Below are 18,496 nucleotides of genomic sequence, written 5' to 3'. Positions count from 1 at the left end.
TAGTATCTGTCACTTGCACAGGTACAGGCAGAGCTACAGGTGGGTGTTTAGCACATCCCCTCAATACTGTCTTTACCACATGCACCCTCAATCTGAACTCACCTGCAGCATTCTGTAACTCAGGCACTGCAGGATACTGACCCCCAAAATATATTCGGGGATGGGAGAAATGTACACAGTATACTCCTTTGGGGGTAAATGCCCTATCCCCAATGGGGTTTGGGCTTTCTTCACTCTAATTGCCTTCCCCCCATAGCCACCTATCACAGCAGGGATCTTAGGAAAACACTCAGGGCTGCCGTAAATCAGAGAACACTCAGCTCTTGTGCCCACCAGGACCAGGACACATTGTACATTCACAGGGGACCAATGAATTGCTAATTCTACATGTGGCCTCTGGTCCCCACTGCATCCCCCAAGGTGGGGACCTTGATCCTCCCCTCAGTCAAACTGCGATGCCCAACTGTCGTCCTGTTGGGGTGAGGGTTCGCCTGAGTACTGTACCCCAGGAAGTCTTGCAGGGACACAGGCCAGACATGGGGCTTTGCTTCCAGCTTCCGTGTCCTGGACCTCAGCGGCTGGAACTGCTGCTCTGGCTTTAATTGGTACCACAGTTCTAACGATATTCTATTGGGCTGGCCATCGAGTTTTTCTGTCAATACCCCAGCCTTTATCAAATCCACCCACATCTGGGTCCTCGAGACCTTCACGGGGCCCTTCTTACCTCTCCTTTCAGTCATGGCCCATACTTCCTTCCATGCTCTTATTATTTCAACCTCCCACAGATGTGCTAAAGTACAAGGAGCCTCATTTATGGGTTGCCCCATGTGGAGGGCAAGAACAGTCACTACAAACCCAAAGAGAGACAGGAGAGCTGTATGGAGCACCAGATTTCTCATTCCTAGATTTTTCATCCAATGAACAAGTCCTCATTGGGGCCTTGGGGATCCTTATTATTGACAAATAGTTTTCATGCCCATCTCCTGTAACACCTGCTGCAGCTCTGCATATGTTTTCCAGCTAGTGGGTAAGTATAGTAAAACACCCTTAGGCCAAACTGCCTTAAGGGCTGTCAGCCAATCCAGAAGCATCCGGATTCCCTGAGTATGACAGGCACTTTGCAACCCCTGACAGAGAGAAGGGTGAGTTGTGAGAGAAGCCAGTCTATTCATTTCAGAACCCAACATAACAATGTTTTCCACCCCCATATCCCAGAGACACAAAAGCCACGTAGGCAGAGGTTCTGATGGCTTCTGCCAATACCGGATGCTCATGCCCCCAGCTCATCCTGGGTATAGGGGCAGAGCATGGAGTGCTCCACAACCTGGGAGGGGGCAGCTCCTCCCCGAGGAGCCTGTGGTGTTGCATTTTGACTTTCTTAATTACAACCAGGTAATTACTCACCCACATAATTACCTATTGATAAGGAGATGGACTACTTTCCACCCCTTGGGAACACATATTGATATGCAGATGTACTAAAGTCAGGAAAGAGATTCTGGAAATATTGCAATTTTACCCACAACGATTCAGCCATAAAAACAACAGAAATTCTGACATTTGAAACAACATGGATGGACCTAGAGGGTATTGTGCCAAGTGAAATAAGCCAGGCAGGGAAAGAAAATTACCATATTTCACCTTTTTATGGAATATCAAACTAACAAAACAAAATGAAGAAAATACCAGTAGAGTCACAGACACTGAGAAGTGACTGGTGGTTTCCAGAGAGAAGCAGTAGGGTAGGGAAAGGGAGGGGGAATAAAGGAGCACTAAAATTCCCAATCACAATATAAGTTGGTCACAGGGATGGTAGTACAGCATGGAGAATATAGCCAATGACTCTGTAACATCTTCCTATGTTGACAGACAGTAACTGCACTAGTTGGGGTGTGGATTTAATGTGGGTAACCACTGAACGACTGTGCTATATACTTGAAACCAATATAAGTTTGTACATCAAGTATACTTCAATAAAAATAAAAGAAATTTCTCTGCTTCTCCCTCCTCCTGAACCCCCACCAGCAGGAAGGGGACTGGCAAGTATTGAGCAATAATCAAGGGATTAACAATAGTAATTGTACTTATTCATGATAAATATAAGGTACTAAAGAAGCACATGGAGTGGTACAGGGACTATCACAGGTCAAGCCCTAAGGAAATGTTCCTTGAATAATTAATGGATGAATGCCTGAAATAGTCTTGCTTCCAAGCATTATGATGTTTTTTGACTAACAGTAAACTGGAGTATTGTTACTTGACATATAGGATTTTGATAAAGGAGACCAGGATTACATGGAACAACAAGTATAGGAGAAAAAAATGTTCAAGTCAATTCTAAGACTAGAAAGAATTAATGAAGAAGACAATCTAGTGATGTATCAATACCAGGGGAAAGGAGTTACTAAGCTAATTCACTACAAACAATAGTCTCTTGTGTGCAATAAAAAGGAAAATACAGTCCCTGCCCACCAGTCAGCAAGAGTGCAAAAGGGGATGGAGAGACATAGAAATGATCTCATATGAAGCTAAAATATGTTTAACATTGTAACAGCTGCAAAGCACCCTGTTTCTTATAAGCAGACAGCAGAACAGACCATCCGCCTGAGTGTCATAAATACAGGAGTCGTATCATGGGCTCGGTGTGAATCCTGGTTATACCTTTTAACTTACCTTAGAAAATCCTCAAGACTACTTTCTAGTCAGTTCCTTCTTAACGCATATAGATCTGTACTTTCTTGGCAATACAGAATATCTAGAATCTGAGTCATTTCCAGGAAGACAGATTCAAACTCCTGAGGCTAAAGTCTAGTTTTAAGAAATGATGTTTAAGAAATAATAATCCTCTAAAGAAGAGGTCAGAAAACTTTTCATACAAAAGGCTAGATGGTATAAATTTCAGGTTTTGAAGGCCATGTCTGATCTTAAAAAAACAAAAAACAAAACAAAACAAAAATCCTTAAAAATGTAAAATCCATTCTTAGATCACTGGTCACAAGTAAGTTTTGGCCCATGGACCTAGTTTGACAACCTCTGCCCTAAAGATCCACAGTTTGTCCATTTTGCTACTTCAGTGATTTTCAAACTGGACTGTGCAATTGGCACTTGGAAGTGCCTCGAGGGATACCACTGGTTCCTAAGCCCCTATCCCGGCCACATCACTGGTTTACCACTTGTTTACCACTTTTCTTACTCTTCCTGAAAAATTCAGCCAATTACAAAGGTCTGAGTAAAACAGGCAACTATGCAGGGGTAGGAGAGCCACAGTGGCCTGAGGTCCATGCTGAGAGGCCCGTCAGGGTGAGGGCAGCACCCCCCCCAAGGAAGGCCACCCACCGGACGCAGATCCCCAGAGGAGTGAGGAGGCAATCTGGGCAAAAGCTGCAGGGTCGGGGTGGGCAACCCAGCCTGGGGTTTCAGAGCCTGCTGTGTAACAAAACATCATAGGCTGAGCGACTTAAACAGATAGCAATTTCTCTTAATTTTGGAGGTTGAGAAGTACAAAATCAAGGTGTCAGAAGATGTGGTTCATGTTGAGGGTCCCTTCCTGGCCACTGATGGCCCCCCTGCCCCTACGGCAGAAGAGAGGAAGCTTTGGTGCCTCTTCTTGAAGGGCACTAAGTCCACATGGTAGCTTCACCTTCACCACCGCATCTGAGCCCAATTACCTCCCAAAGGCCCTGTCTCCTAATACCAGCGCGTTGGGAGCTGGGGCTTCTACATATGCTTTCGTGGGGGCATGGGACACACACATTCAGTCCACGACAGAGCCTAAGCTGATGAGGAGGGTGTCAACACTGAGAGGGGGAAGAGAGGTGGCAAAGCATGGCAGAGGGGACAGAGGGGAGCTGACCAAGCGAATAGGTCATGGGGGTAACAGACACCAGGATTTTCACTGTGGAAGGGCAGTTACAGAGAGAAACGGAAGAAACCAGAATGGATCTTTAGGGTGGTAGACTAGAATAGGAAATACCTGTGTGAAGTCATGGTTGTCAATGTACATAAACAGATTCAGTAATAAACAGAAATGTATATGTATGACATACATATAAAACACATGCCCACACGCATTCATATATACATAAACATCATATATGTCAGGCATACATGCTACTTCTGTCCACTAGTGAGTGGGCCTGAGAAGTGACACCCAAGAGTAATGAAGGTACTCTGTGCCCAGATCTTGGTTTCTAAAGGTCCACTTAAAAACAAATGAACAAAAACAAAACAGCACTCCTAGGAAAAGTAACTACATCCAGCCCTACTTATAGATAGTTCAAGAAATGGCAAAACTAATTTTTTTGAATGAAATCAGAACAGCAGTTGCTTCTAGGTTAGGGGAACTGACAGGGGATAAAGCTCAACAGCCAAAGGCCACCAGGGACAAACCAGGAGTCCAGCAAAGCCAGGCTTCTTATCTTGTTTTATAACCAAGGGAGAATAATCCGGGGAGCTCTGAAGGGGCCCAAGTAAGGAGGGAGGTTGTCTTGTTTTGTTTTGTGTAAAGTTTGGGCTCCTAGTAACCCTACAAGGTGGACAGGAATTAGAGATGCTTATCTGAGCTCATGATCTGAGAGAGAAAGAGAAAAGTCAGTTTCATCCCCATTTTACAACTGAAAAAGTTCAGATTAAATGTCTCTACCCTTATGAAGAAACCAGGATTTGAATTTAGTTCTCATGCCAAATCCAAAACTGCCACACCAAACGCCTGGACGGTTTAAGGAAAAGAGAAAGGTAATCATCCATCTTCCTCAGAGTGGCGCTGTGTAATACAGTTCAGGATTTTAACGTCTAATTTACTCTTTGAAACAGCGATCACAAAGAAATAGTCGAAGGAACCACGTCACCAAAAAGAAGAGAGACAAAACAAACGAGAACACTTTTCCTGTAAGTTTTTCATGGAATGAATAACAAACGTTTGCATACTTCTTATTGGAACTCAGAATATGATTACAAATGAGCTCCAGTCGGCAACCTTTGTCGTCACTCACTGAACACACGACTATTCAAAGACTGTGTTAAGTTTCTTTGCACAGAGCAGTTTGGGGAGGGGTAAAAAACGGGTTGATTCACAAAACAGGAAGCTCTCCCTGAAACCGATCTTACAACAAGGATCCCGAATACACGCAGAGAAGGCACTTTTTGCACTGTTTTGCTGGAGACGCCGGGCACTGTCGCGGGTTTTCCAACGGTGCTCCTTAAACCTCCGTGTGCGTTTGAATCGTGGAAAGCGCGTTAACGTCAGTTCCGGGTCGGCGGCTCTGTGTGGGGCTGAGCCCCGCGAGTCTGCGCCCCCGGGTGGTGCTACGAGTGCCCCCGGGTGGTGGAGCGAGTGCCCGCGTTACCACGCCGGAGGAGGGAGGCTTCTGCTGTAGGAGCCGCTCTAGGCAGCTGCCGAGAAGAAACGTGAAGCCCCGCCCTTACCGGGAGGCGGACCCGCTCCGGACAGCGGGAAAACGGGCTCGGCACGGCGCCCCGCGGCCGCCCCCGCACGCCCCTGCCTTACCCCAGGATCAGCAGCGCGCTCCGCAGCCGCCTGCGCACCTCCACGAACACGTGCATCTCGGCCGCCGCCGCCGCCATGGCGGCGCCCAGACCGAGGGACGGCACGTGCGGCACGGACAGAAGCGGCGGCGGTTCCGGCCTCCGGCGCCGGAGGGTTCGGCGGGCAGAGCTGCAGGCCCACAGCGCCGCCTGTCGGGCGGAGAGCGCGCCGCCCGAAGGCTGGACCTAAATTTGCCTAGCCAGAAAGCCTATTTTCTCACGGCCAACCTGTTAACACCTCCTAGAATATAATCAGAATAGACTACCAATTTGAACATTACTGTACAGGTCTTCCTTGACTTACAACGGAGTTACGTGCAGTAACCTCATTATAAGTTGAACATATTGTTAAGAATGCATTTAATACACGTACCAAACAGCTTAGCCCAGCCTACCTTAAACATGCTCAGAACACTTCTTTAGCCTTACAGTTGGGCAAAATTATCTAACACAAAACCTATATTATAATAAGGTGTTGAACATCTCATGTAAGTTATTGAATATTGTACTAAAAGTGAAAAACAATGGTTGTGTTGGTTGTTTACCTTTGTGATCACATGGCTGACTGGGACTTTCTGCCACTGCTGGGCATCACCAGAGAGTATAGTATTGCATGTATTGTTAGCCCAGGAAAAGATCAAAATTCCAAGTGTGGTTGCTACTGAATACATTTTACATACGCACATACATGAAGTCAAAAAATGAAGTCGAACCATGGTGATGGTCTGTTGTTGAGCTGAGTACCCTGTCCTTTAAAATTCCCTACACTATGCTTTTTTGACTTTCAGAGCTTTTAGAGCATGAAGGTTTAGTGGTATAACAAAAGGCTTGTATTTTCTTTGGTAAAATATTAATATTAAAGATGCACATAGGTTTCTGTGAGCCTTTGTCTGGTCTCTTGATGCTTTTCTATAACCAGAATTCATGTTTTGAATTTGATTTTATGGTCAAGTTATTGATTTTATTAAGAATGGCATTATAAAGTTCCAACAAGTAAAGACTTGCTCATAATGGCCTTATTTTTTGCTATGAATGATTGATTTCCTTTTTCAGTCATGAACTCTTCAACTATGAAATATGATGTCACTTGAAATGTACTTAATTCATAACTAAATACTTTTAAGAGTTTAGATCAGTGAAGACTTAAAGGTTAAAACAAATTCTAAAACAGTTATGTCTAAATCATTTACAAACAAGATCTAAGTATTGAATACAATCTTAAATTATCTTGCTGAATTCTGTCTGCAGTCACTAACACACACCAGCATGGCTACTTCTGTCTATTCTTTGTTACTTTGTTAGGGGTGAGTGCTGTTTAAGTGCTCCTTTGAGTGGGCAGGATTGGGTGTGGGGGACAATACACATAATTTTAATAGGTAAGCCTCAATTCAGGTAAGTACTTTCCCTGAAATGAAACTATCAAGTAGAAGGATAAGAGCTGCTATTTTCATATAATAGCTAACAGTTTTTGTTGAAATTGTATTATATAAAAACAAGTACTTTTGGTCCCCCTGTTTTTACATTGTGATTTTCCTTTTTTCTGTATTATATTTACCTATTAACTTCACCCTCCCCAAGCTATCAAAGCCCTCAATGACCTTTCTTTGTATAGGTCAAGGGTATGGTATCAAATTTATCAAGGAAAAATTTATAGAATAATCTGTACTCATTTTATGTGTATATTACATATATACCCATGTAATCACCACCACAGTCAAGATCTGAAACATGCCACCACCACTCAGCCTGTACTGTCATGCTGTTGCTCTCTTTGAATGCTTGCTCTCCCTGTCTCTGCACATCTAAATCATACATATTAAATCTTAGCTCAAATGCCACCTTGTCTGTGAATCCTTTTTTGTTTCCCTCATTTTGAAGTAATTTTCCTTCTATTTTGACTTTCATGTTTACATTTCTTTGAACATTCTTCTCTGTCCTTGTGATGGTAAACCAATGGCGTGCTTTCGGGAGGCATTATATTTATTGGCTGACCAATGAACAAATGTCGTGTTCTCAACTTGAGTCATTCTTCTGTCATCTTAAAATTTTGGCCATATTTGCATATTTCCTGTATACTCATTTTCTTCCTATTTCTTTATATCAATGTGATTATTAACAAAATTTTTAAAGAATACTTGAAATAACCACCATAAATAAAAAGTAGATAACACTTGCCATAAATAGAAGTAGACATAGAGATAAAAATAATGGAAACAAAACAATGTTAAATTCTAGATACTATTGCCTACTGAAGATTCTAAGCCTGAGACTTGTTCTTTGTTTAAAAGAGAGATTAGCAAAAACTGCAGAGGTGTTGATAACATTCTGGCGCCAGTCTGTTCCTGATGCAGTCAGAGGAATTGAAAGAGAATGAAGTGGGAATAACTTCTTTACTTGATTCAGTGTCACTTAGCCCTGTTCTTGGGCCCCATAAAATCATCTCACATCTAACTGGTGGCAGAAGTTTGGGGAAATAGTGGGTTAATCAGAGCCTGAAAATTCCTTAGAATTCCATCTGTGAAAGAACTGGGAAATAAAACCTTAATTGCAAGTTAAAAGATTTACCAGATTTAACTTAAAAAATACAATATGAAGGTGGAAAGTTAATATTGTTATTGAATCATAAAAGTGTCTATTTTTTCAAAATGTTTTAATGTTAATTTTACAAATAAAACACCCACCATTTTGTTACTAGGGTACACTGGCTTTAAGATAAACCTTTGAATCTAAAGAAATAAACCAAAATCTAAAAACCAGTAGGAGCCTTTTGTATGACAGAGTGATTAATGTTGATTCAGGAGTGTTGAAATGAATGTTAATATAATGTTTATCTGGCAAATCTCCCAAAGAGTATATGAGACAGTAAACTTAAAAGAATCTATTACTTTTTACTTCTTCCTCTCATCTTCTTAAGTTTGAGCTATATTTTGGTATTTCCATCCTGCAGGCGACATTTCCAGTCTTTTCTTCAGAGGTAATGAAATGATTGATTTCCTTTTTCAGTCATGAACTCTTCAACTATGAAATATGATGTCACTTGAAATGTACTTAATTCATAACTAAATAATTTTAAGAGTTTAGATCAGTGAAAACTTAAAGGTTAAAACAAGGTAATGAAAAATTCTCTTGTGGAAAGAATTTTTTTTATTAAGGTATCATTGTGGTTCACTACATTTACCCATATTATCAAGTCACCTCCACACCCCCACCCCATTACAGTCACTGTCCATCAGCGTAGTAAGATGCCACAGAATCACTACCCGTCTTCACTGTGCTACACTATCTTCCCCGTGACCTCCCCCACAACATGTGTGCCAATCATAATGCCCTTCAATCCCCTCCCCAACTCCTCCCCTTTGGTAACCGCTAGTCCCTTCTTGGAAGCTGAGTCTGGGGCTGTTTTGTTCCTTCAGTTTTGCTTTGTTGTTATGCTTGTGGAAAGAGTTTTATATGAACAGTCAGGAAAATAAATTCCCCTATTCTTGTTCTGTATAATACATCCTGTATTTCAGCTTGCTGTGGTTATTTTCAAGCATATATCTGTATTTTGAGCTTAATGTTTGAATTGCCATTATTTTGTGTTCATGAACAAAGAGTTCAGGTAACTAAGTAACAAAATTTAGTTTTGTGTTACTGTTTTATGAAAATAATTTACCTAAATCTTAATACTAGGTTTATCAGTATACACAGTAATTTGCTACTCAACCAGAAATCAGACTGCTATTAACCTAAGGTTCTGGGATGCAACTTCAATTTGGAAGTAAGAAAAGAGCCTTTTAGATCACAGTCTGTTTCGTAAAAGGGCCTTCCCCCAAACAAATAGTTTCTTTCCTGTGTTTCCACTATAAAATCAGCAGTATAGAAGCAGTGCAGATTAACTATTATCAATTAAAAGTGACAACTGACTGTAATCAGAAAAACCACAAGCGCAGCAGTTTTAATTCTTTAAATTATGCAGGCAGATAGGCCTACATTTTTCTTTGTGCTCTTTCTTGCTTTGTGTGCTATTACGGAAAGACACTATATCAGCTACCTGAAACCTTTAGGAAATGTATTTTTATGATCAATCAAATTTTCCAGATAGCTGGAACTTTTGTATGTAATGTACGACAAATGCCATCCCAGCGTGTGATCATACTTTTTGCTTGTCTTCAGCATGAGCACTTTCCATACACTCTTACACAAGCCTTGCAGTGTGCCTGATTTAAAAAATTTCCAGGACAGAAGTTTCTTCTCTAGAGAAAAAAATAGAACATAGTACTTGCTTTAAATTTAGTGCCTGTTATTTTGAAGGAAAATATTTCAATGACTTCCATATCATATACCACCAGTTCCATAATGTTACTGCCATTTAGTAAGGAATTTATCCTCGAGCCTGAATAGTTACAGCAACATGATTTTTTCATGGCATCTGGTGTTTTATTGGAAAACTGTCTTCAAAGTGTATTACCCCAAGTCTACCTGATTCTATAATTTGAGGCTGCCTGTTACTTTTATGTGATTTGATGACAACTGTTTTTATTATGTCCTTTATGTTATAGAGGTTGCAGTTTTAAAAAGGACAATAACATTTGAGAATAAATTCTATTTATTTCTGCATAACAAATGATCTCAAAATGTACTGACCTAAAACAATAGTAAATATGTGTCACAGTTTCTGTCAGAAGGGACTGGGGATCGATTTGGCTATGAGGTACTGGCTTGAGTTTTTTTTTTGTTTGTTTTGTTTTTACTGAAAAAATTTTTATTGAAGTATAGTTGACATACAATATTATGTTGGTTTCACGTATACAGCATAGTGATTCAAAAGTCATCTACGTTATTAAATCCTCCCCCAACTAGTGTAGTTACTATTTGTCAACATGGAAAGGTGTTATAGAACTATTGACTGTTTTCTCTATGCTGTACTTTCATCCCTGTGACTATATTATGATTGAGATTTTGTGCCTCTTTATCCCCTTTATCTATTTTACCATGGGTTAATCTCTTTAGACCAGTTCAACTGTGGGTACAAAGGGTTAATAGCCAGGGTTCATGAGTGATCATCAGCCAAACCACTCTGAGCTCAGCCCACTGGTTACTGCACTGGTTGCTATGGGAGAAGTTTTACTTGGTCTAGCACTGTGTACGCTGCTAGGAGCTATTGCTCTGGGTGTGTGGGTGTATATCAGGTTTCTGTCTCCTTCTAGAGCTGGCACCAAAATCTTAGTCATAGTCACCCCTTCTGTAGTCTCTGCCACAGTACCAGATCCATACTTTTTGGCGTCACAGATGCATCTAGCTCAAATGGTAGCTCTGCTTGAAAGATGCCCTGAGCTTTAATCTGCTTCACTAGTATTTTTTTTTGAGGGGGCATCTCTCATATTTATTGATCAAATGGTAGTTAACAACAATAAAATTCAGTAGAGGGGGGTCAATGCTTAATGTACAATCATTAATCCATCTCAAGCCTAACTCTCGTCAGTCTCCAATCTTCTGAAGCATAACGAACAAGTTCTTACATGGTGAACGAATTCTTACATAGTGAATAAATTCTTACATGGTGAACAGTACAAGGGCATTCATCACAGAAACTTTCGGTTTTGATCACGCATTATGAACTATAAACAATCAGGTCAAATATGAATATTCGTTTGATTTTTATACTTGATTTATATGTTGATCCCACATTTCTCCCTTTATTATTATTATTATTATTATTTTTAATAAAATGCTGAAGTGGTAGGTAGATGCAAGATAAAGACAGAAAACATAGTTTAGTGTTGTAAGAGAGCAATTGTAGATGATCAGGTGTGTGCCTGTAGACTATGTGTTAATCCAAGCTAGACAAGGGCAATAAAACATCCACGGATGCAGATTTATCTCAAAGCAGGGGGGATGAGGTTCTGAGCCTCACCTCTGTTGATCCCCAATTTCTCACCTGATGGCCCCCCTGCGACTGTGCCTGTCTTAGGTTGTTCCTCCCTTGAGGAATCTTACCCGTCTCTGGCTAACCAGTCATCTTCCGGGGCCATACAGGGAAATGTAAAGTTGGTAAGTGAGAGAGAAGCCATATTGTTTGCAAAGGTTAGCTTTTTACTTCTTTGCAGATTTATGCCCTGTGGCTTCTATGCCCAGCACTTGTCTCGAGGTATCTTTACCACCTGGAGAAATTATGATACTCAGTAACTTCGATATGAGGCACGAATTCTATTTAAGGGCTGTAATTAGGAAGGAAGAAGAAAAGCTATAGAGGTAGCATATGGAAGAAAACATGGGAGGATTGATTATTTCTTTGACATATCTTCTTGTAGAGTACCTTAAGTATGTATAGGTTTTAAACTACTAACAAATTTGTACACACATATTAACATAATGGGAATACGGTGACATAAACAAAGCAAATCTATAATTACCATCCATCTCCAGTGAAGCCAAGAAAACCATTTAGGCACCCTAGGCATTTGTGAAAATTTATCTATGATATGATGGATATTGTCCAACTGTACTTGAACAGTCTGAGAAAAATCAGACAAATTAAAGCAGCCCATTTCTGGGATCTGTTCACCTCCCATATGTTCTTTTAACAGTAGATAGTCTATAGTCATAAGATTTTGGAGTGCTACAACTTGCACCCCTCCCAACTCCTGGTTGAGTTCCAACAGTACAGATCCGGTCAAATTTGCTGTCTCACTGTATGCACATGCCAGCCTAGACATCTCCCTCCTCATTCCAATGGCAAGTCCAGGAGACGGTGGGGTGGACGCAGCCACAACCGCAGCATCGACTGGATCCCTGTGGAGGCTTTTTGATGATCATTCCCCGGCACGAGCCCTCCAGAGAGTGCTGATGCCGGAAGCTCCTCCTCATATCGCATCTTAGTTCATTTTCTGGGTATCCAAGCTAGGCCTTGATCTTCTGCATAGAAACAAACAGACCCTTTGCCCACACTTTGACATGCCCTCTATACCACTGTGCAGAACTCATTGGAGGTCAGCACACAGGGACTGCTTTTTTTTTTTTTATTAAGAAAAAGGAATATTATCAGAAAAGAGTACCTCCATAGCTGATCATCTGACACCCTTTAAGTGATCAACATTAAGGATAGTTAATGCATGCGTTGATCTTTGATTTACCAATAGTTTTATCCTATCAAGGAGAAATCCCCCTTTTCTTTCTTTCTTTCTTTTTTTTTTAATCTTTAATCTACACTTACATGAAGAGTACTATGTTTACTATGCTCTCCCCTATATCAGGTCCCCCCTAACAACCACATTACGGTTACTGTCCATCAGCTTAGCAAAATGTTGTAGAATCCCTACTTGTCCTCCCTGTGTTGTGCAGCCCACCCTCCCCTTTCTCCCTCCCCCAAATGCATGCTAATCTTAATACCCCCCTTCTTCTTCCCCCCCTTATCCCTCCCTGCCCACCCATCCTCCCCAGTTCCTTTCCCTTTGGTACTTGTTAGTCCATTTTTGGGTTCTGTAATTCCGCTGCTGTTTTGTTCCTTCAGTTTTTCCTTTGTTCTTATACTCCTCAGATGAGTGAAAGCATTTGGTATTTCTCTTTCTCCGCTTGGCTTATTTCACTGAGCATAATACTCTCCAGCTCCATCCATGTTGCTGCAAATGGTTGGAGTTTTCCACTTCTTATGGCTGAGTAGTATTCCATTGCGTATATGTACCACATCTTCTTTATCCATTCATCTACTGATGGACATTTAGGTTGCTTCCAATTCTTGGCTACTGTAAATAGTGCTGCGATAAACATAGGGGTGCATCTGCCTTTCTCAAACTTGATTGCTGCATTCTTAGGGTAAATTCCTAGGAGTGGAATTCCTGGGTCAAATGGTAGGTCTGTTTTGAGCATTTTGATGAACCTCCAAACTGCTTTCCACAATGGTTGAACTAATTTACATTCCCACCAGCAGTGTAGGAGGGTTCCCCTTTCTCCACTGCCTTGCCAACATTTGTTGTTGTTTGTCTTTTGGATGGCAGCTATCCTTACTGGTGTGAGGTGATACCTCATTGTAGTTTTAATGTGCATTTCTCTGATAATTAGCGATGTGGAGCATCTTTTCATGTGTCTGTTGGCCATCTGTATTTCTTTTTTAGAGAACTGTTCAGTTCCTCTGCCCATTTTTTAATTGGGTTAATTGTTTTTTCTTTGTTGAGGCATGTGAGCTCTTTATATATTCTGGACGTCAAGCCTTTATTGGATCTGTCATTTTCAAATATATTCTCCCATACTGTAGGGTTCCTTTTTGTTCTATTGATGGTGTCTTTCGCTGTACAGAAGCTTTTCAGCTTAATGTACTACCACTTGCTCATTTTTGCTATTGTTTTCCTTGCCCAGGGAGATATGTTCAAGAAGAGGTCACTCATGTTTATGTCTAAGAGGTTTTTGCCTAAGTTTTTTTCCAAGAGTTTAATGGTTTCATGACTTACATTCATGTCTTTGATCCATTTTGAGTTTACCTTTGTATATGGGGTTAGACAATGGTCCAGTTTCATTCTCCTACATGTAGCTGTCCAGTTTTGCCAACACCATCTGTTGAAGAGACTGTCATTTTGCCATTGTATGTCCCCGGCTCCTTTATCAAATACTAATTGACCATATTTGTTTGGGTTAATATCTGGAGTCTCTAATCTGTTCTACTGGTCTGTGGCTCTGTTCTTGTGCCAGTACCAAATTGTCTTGATTACTATGGCTCTGTAGTAGAGCTTGAAGTTGGGGAGTGAGATCCCCCCTACTTTATTCTTCTTTTTCAGGATTGCTTTGGCTATTCGGAGTCTTTGGTGTTTCTATATGAATTTTTGAATTATTTGTTCCAATTCATTGAAGAATGTTGCTGGTAATTTGAGAGGGATTGCATCAAATCTGTATATTGCTTTGGGCTGGTTGGCCATTTTGACGATATTAATTCTTCCTAGCCATGAGCATGGAATGAGTTTCCATTTATTAGTGTCCCCTTTAATTTCTCTTAAGAGTGACTTGTAGTTTTCAGAGTATAAGTCTTTCACTTCTTTGGTTAGGTTTATTCCTAGGTATTTTATTCTTTTTGATGCAATGGTGAATGGAATTGTTTTCCTGATTTCTCTTTCTATTGATTCATTGTTAGTGTATAGGAAAGCTACAGATTTCTGTGTGTTAATTTTGTATCCTGCAACTTTGCTGTATTCCGATATCAGTTCTAGTAGTTTTTGAGTGGAGTCTTTAGGGTTTTTTATGTACAGTATCATATCATCTGCAAATAGTGACAGTTTAACTTCTTCTTTATCAATTTGGATTCCTTGTATTTCTTTGTTTTGTCTGATTGCTGTGGCTAGGACCCTCCAGTACTATGTCGAACAACAGTGGGGAGAGTGGGCATCCCTCTCTTGTTCCCCATCTCAGAGGAACAGCTTCCAGCCTCTCGCTGTTCAGTATGATGTTGGCTGTGGGTTTATCATATGTGGCCTTTGTTATGTTGAGGTACTTGCCCTCTATTCCCATTTTGCTGAGAGTTTTTATCATGAATGGATGTTGAATTTTGTCAAATGCTTTTTCAGCATCTATGGAGATTATCATGCGGTTTTTGTCCTTCTTTTTGTTGATGTGGTGGATGATGTGGATGGATTTTCGAATGTTGTACCATCCTTGCATCCCTGGGATGAACCCCACTTGGTCATGGTGTATGATCCTTTTGATATACTGTTGAATTCTGTTTGCTAATATTTTATTGAGTATTTTTCCATCTACATTCATCAGGGATATTGGTCTGTAGTTTTCTTTTTTGGTGGGGTCTTTGCCTGGTTTTGGTATTAGGGTGATGTTGGCTTCATAGAATGAGTTTGGGAGTATTCCCTCCTCTTCTATTTTTTGGAACACTTTAAGGAGAATCAGTATGTCTTCTCTGTGTGTCTGATAAAATTCCAAGGTAAATCCGTCCAGCCCCGGGGTTTTGTTCTTGGGTAGTTTTTTGATTACAATTTCAATTTCTTTGCTCGTAATTGGTTTGTTTAACTTTTGTGTTTCTTCCTTGGTCAGTCTTGGAAGGTTGTATTTTTCTAGGAAGTTGTCCATTTCTTCTAGGTTTTCCAGCTTGTTGGCATATAGGTTTTCATAGTAGTCTTTAATAATTCCTTGTATTTCTGTGGAGTCTGTCGTGATTTTTCCATTGTCATTTCTGATTATGTTGATTTGCGTTGATTCTCTTTTTCTCTTAATAAGTTTAGCTAGAGGCTTATCTATTTTGTTTATTTTCTCAAAGAACCAGCTCTTGGTTTCGTTGATTTTTGCTATTGTTTTATTCTTCTCAATTTTGTTTATTTCTTCTCTGATCTTTATTATGTCCCTCCTTCTGCTGACTTTAGGCCTCATTTGTTCTTCTTTTTTTTTGATAATTTTGATAATTGTGATGTTAGACTATTCATTTGGGATTGTTCTTCCTTCTTCAAGTGTGCCTGGAATGGCTATATACTTTCCTCTTAAGACTGCTTTTGCTGCGTCCCACAGAAGTTGGGGCTTAGCGTTGTTGTTGTCATTTGTTTCTAGATATTCCTTGATCTCTATTATAATTTGTTCATTGATCCATTGATTATTTAGGAGCATGTTGTTAAGCCTCCATGTGTTTGTGAGCCTTTTTGTTTTCTTTGTAGAATTTATTTCTAGTTTTATACCTTTGTGGTCTGAAAAATTGGTTGGTAAAATTTCAATATTTTGGAATTTACTGAGGCTCTTTTTGTGAGCTAGTATGTGGTCTATTCTGGAGAATGTTCCATGTGCACTTGAGAAGAATGTATATCCTGTTGCTTTTGGATGTAGAGTTCTAAAGATGTCTATTAGGTCCATCTGTTCTAGTGTGTTGTTCAGTGCCTGTGTGTCCTTACTTATTTTCTGCCCAGTGGATCTATCCTTTGGGGTGAGTGGTATGTTGAACTCTCCTACAATGAATGCATTGCAGTCTATTTCCCTCTTTAGTTCTGTTAGTATTTGCTTCACATATGCTGGTGCTCCTGTATTGGGTGCATATATATTTAGAATGGTTATATCCTCTTGTTGGACTGAGCCCTTTATCATTATGTAGTATCCTTCTTTATCTCTTGTTATTTTCTTTGTTTTGAAGTCTATTTTGTCTGATATTAGTACTGCAACCCCTGCTTTCTTCTCACTGTTGTTTGCCTGAAATATGTTTTTCCATCCCTTGGCTTTTAGTCTATGCTTGTCTTTGGGTTTAAGGTGAGTTTCTTGTAAGCAGCATATAGATGGGTCTTGCTTTTTTATCCATTCTATTACTCTGTGTCTTTTGATTGGTGCATTAAGTCCATTTACATTAAGGGTGACTATTGAGAGATATGTACTTATTGCCATTGCAGGCTTTAGATTCATGGTTACCAAAGGTTCAAGGTTAGCTTCTTTAGTATCTTACTGCCTAATTTAGCTCGCTTATTGAGCTGTTATATACACTGTCTGGGGATTCTTTTCTTCTCTCCCTTCTTATTCCTCCTCCTTCATTCTTCATATGTTGTGTGTTTTGTTCTGTGCTCTTTTTAGGAGTGCTTCCATCTAGAGCAGTCCCTGTAGGATGCCCTGTAGAGGTGGTTTGTGGGAAGCAAAATCCCTCAGGTTTTGCTTGTCTGGGAATTGTTTAATCCCGCCATCATATTTAAATGATAGTCGTGCTGGATACAGTATTCTTGGTTCAAGGCCCTTCTGTTTCATTGCATTAAGTATATCATGCCATTCTCTTCTCGCCTGGAGGGTTTCTGTCGAGAAGTCTGATGTTAGCCTGATGGGTTTTCCTTTATAGGTGACCTTTTTCTCTCTAGCTGCCTTTAAAACTCTTTCCTTGTCCTTGATCCTTGCCATTTTAATTACTACGTGTCTTGGTGTTGTCCTCCTTGGATTCTTTCTGTTGGGGGTTCTGTGTAATTCCATGGTCTGTTCAATTATTTCCTCCCCCAGTTTGGGGAAGTTTTCAGCAATTATTTCTTCAAAGAGACTTTCTTCTTCTTCTGGTATCCCTATAATACGAATATTATTCCTTTTGGCTTGGTCACATAGTTCTCTTAGTGGTGTTTCATTCCTGGAGATCCTTTAATCTCTCTCTATGTCAGCTTCTATACGTTCCTGTTCTCTGGCTTCTATTCCTTCAATGGCCTCTTGCATCTTATCCATTCTGCTTATAATTCCTTCCAAGGATTGTTTCACTTCTGTGATCTCCTTCCTGACATCTGTGATCTCCCTCCGGACTTAATCCCATTGCTCTTGCATTTTTCTCTGCATCTCATCCCATTGCTCTTGCATTTTTCTCTGCATCTCTGTCAGCATGTTCATGATTTTTATTTTGAATTCTTTTTCAGGAGGACTGGTTAGGTCTGTCTCTTTCTCAGGTGTTGTCTCTGTGATCTTTGTCTGCCTGTAGTTTTGCCTTTTCATGGTGATAGAGATAGTTTGCAGACCTGGTTACGAGTGACTGCTGGAAGAGCTTCCCTTCTTGTTGGTTTGTGGCCTTCCTGTCCTGGGAGAATAGCGACCTCTAGTGGCTTATGCTTGTCAGCTGTTCGCAGACAGTGCTTCTGCTGCCTGCCCATTTGGTATGGAGTTTATCTCTGCTGTTGCTGTGGGCGTGGCCTGGCTCAGGCTGCTCCTCCAAAGTGGTGGAGCCCCATTGGAGGGGGAGTGGCTGGGAGGCTATTTATCTCCGTAAGGGGCCTCTGTGCTCCCTGTTGCCCAGGGGGTTAGAGTGCCCAGAGATCCCCAGATTCCCTGCCTCTGGTCTAAGTGTCCTGTCCTGCCCCTTTAAGACTTCCAAAAAGCACTCTCCAAACCAAACAACAACAGCAACAATGAGAGAGGGAACAGAAAAAAAAAAAAGTAAGGAAAAAACACGCGATTTTTTTTTTTTTTTCCTCAGGCGCCGGTCCCAGGCACCCGCTCACTGGTCCTGCTGCCCTGCCTCCCTAGCACTGGGGTCCCTGTCCCTTCAAGG

General features: G+C 40.8%; 1 protein-coding gene across 15 annotated transcripts in view; it reads right to left on the bottom strand.

Moving 5' to 3' along the window:
* The window catches only part of LOC108390166 (E3 ubiquitin-protein ligase E3D), a 247,507-nt gene that overhangs the window by 178,734 nt on the left and 50,277 nt on the right, over positions 1-18,496 (bottom strand). For 3 of the 15 annotated variants that reach the window (XM_073219338.1, XM_073219339.1, XM_073219340.1), the window contains exon 1: positions 5,507-6,374. The exons of 1 other annotated variant lie outside the window; for it this stretch is intronic. In XM_073219338.1, coding sequence (XP_073075439.1) covers positions 5,507-5,583 — 77 coding nt within the window. In that variant the 5' untranslated portion in view covers positions 5,584-6,374. Of the gene's footprint in view, positions 1-5,106; positions 5,484-5,506; positions 6,401-18,496 lie in introns of those variants that run through there. 11 more of the 15 variants (XM_073219342.1, XM_073219349.1, XM_073219343.1 and 8 more) reach the window with 8 other exon arrangements.

This window comes from Manis javanica, chromosome 13 (genome assembly GCF_040802235.1).
Source record: "Manis javanica isolate MJ-LG chromosome 13, MJ_LKY, whole genome shotgun sequence".
Taxonomy (NCBI): Eukaryota; Metazoa; Chordata; class Mammalia; order Pholidota; family Manidae; genus Manis; species Manis javanica.
Note: the sequence above shows the minus strand (reverse complement) of the source record. Positions and strands in the feature narration are given on the sequence as shown.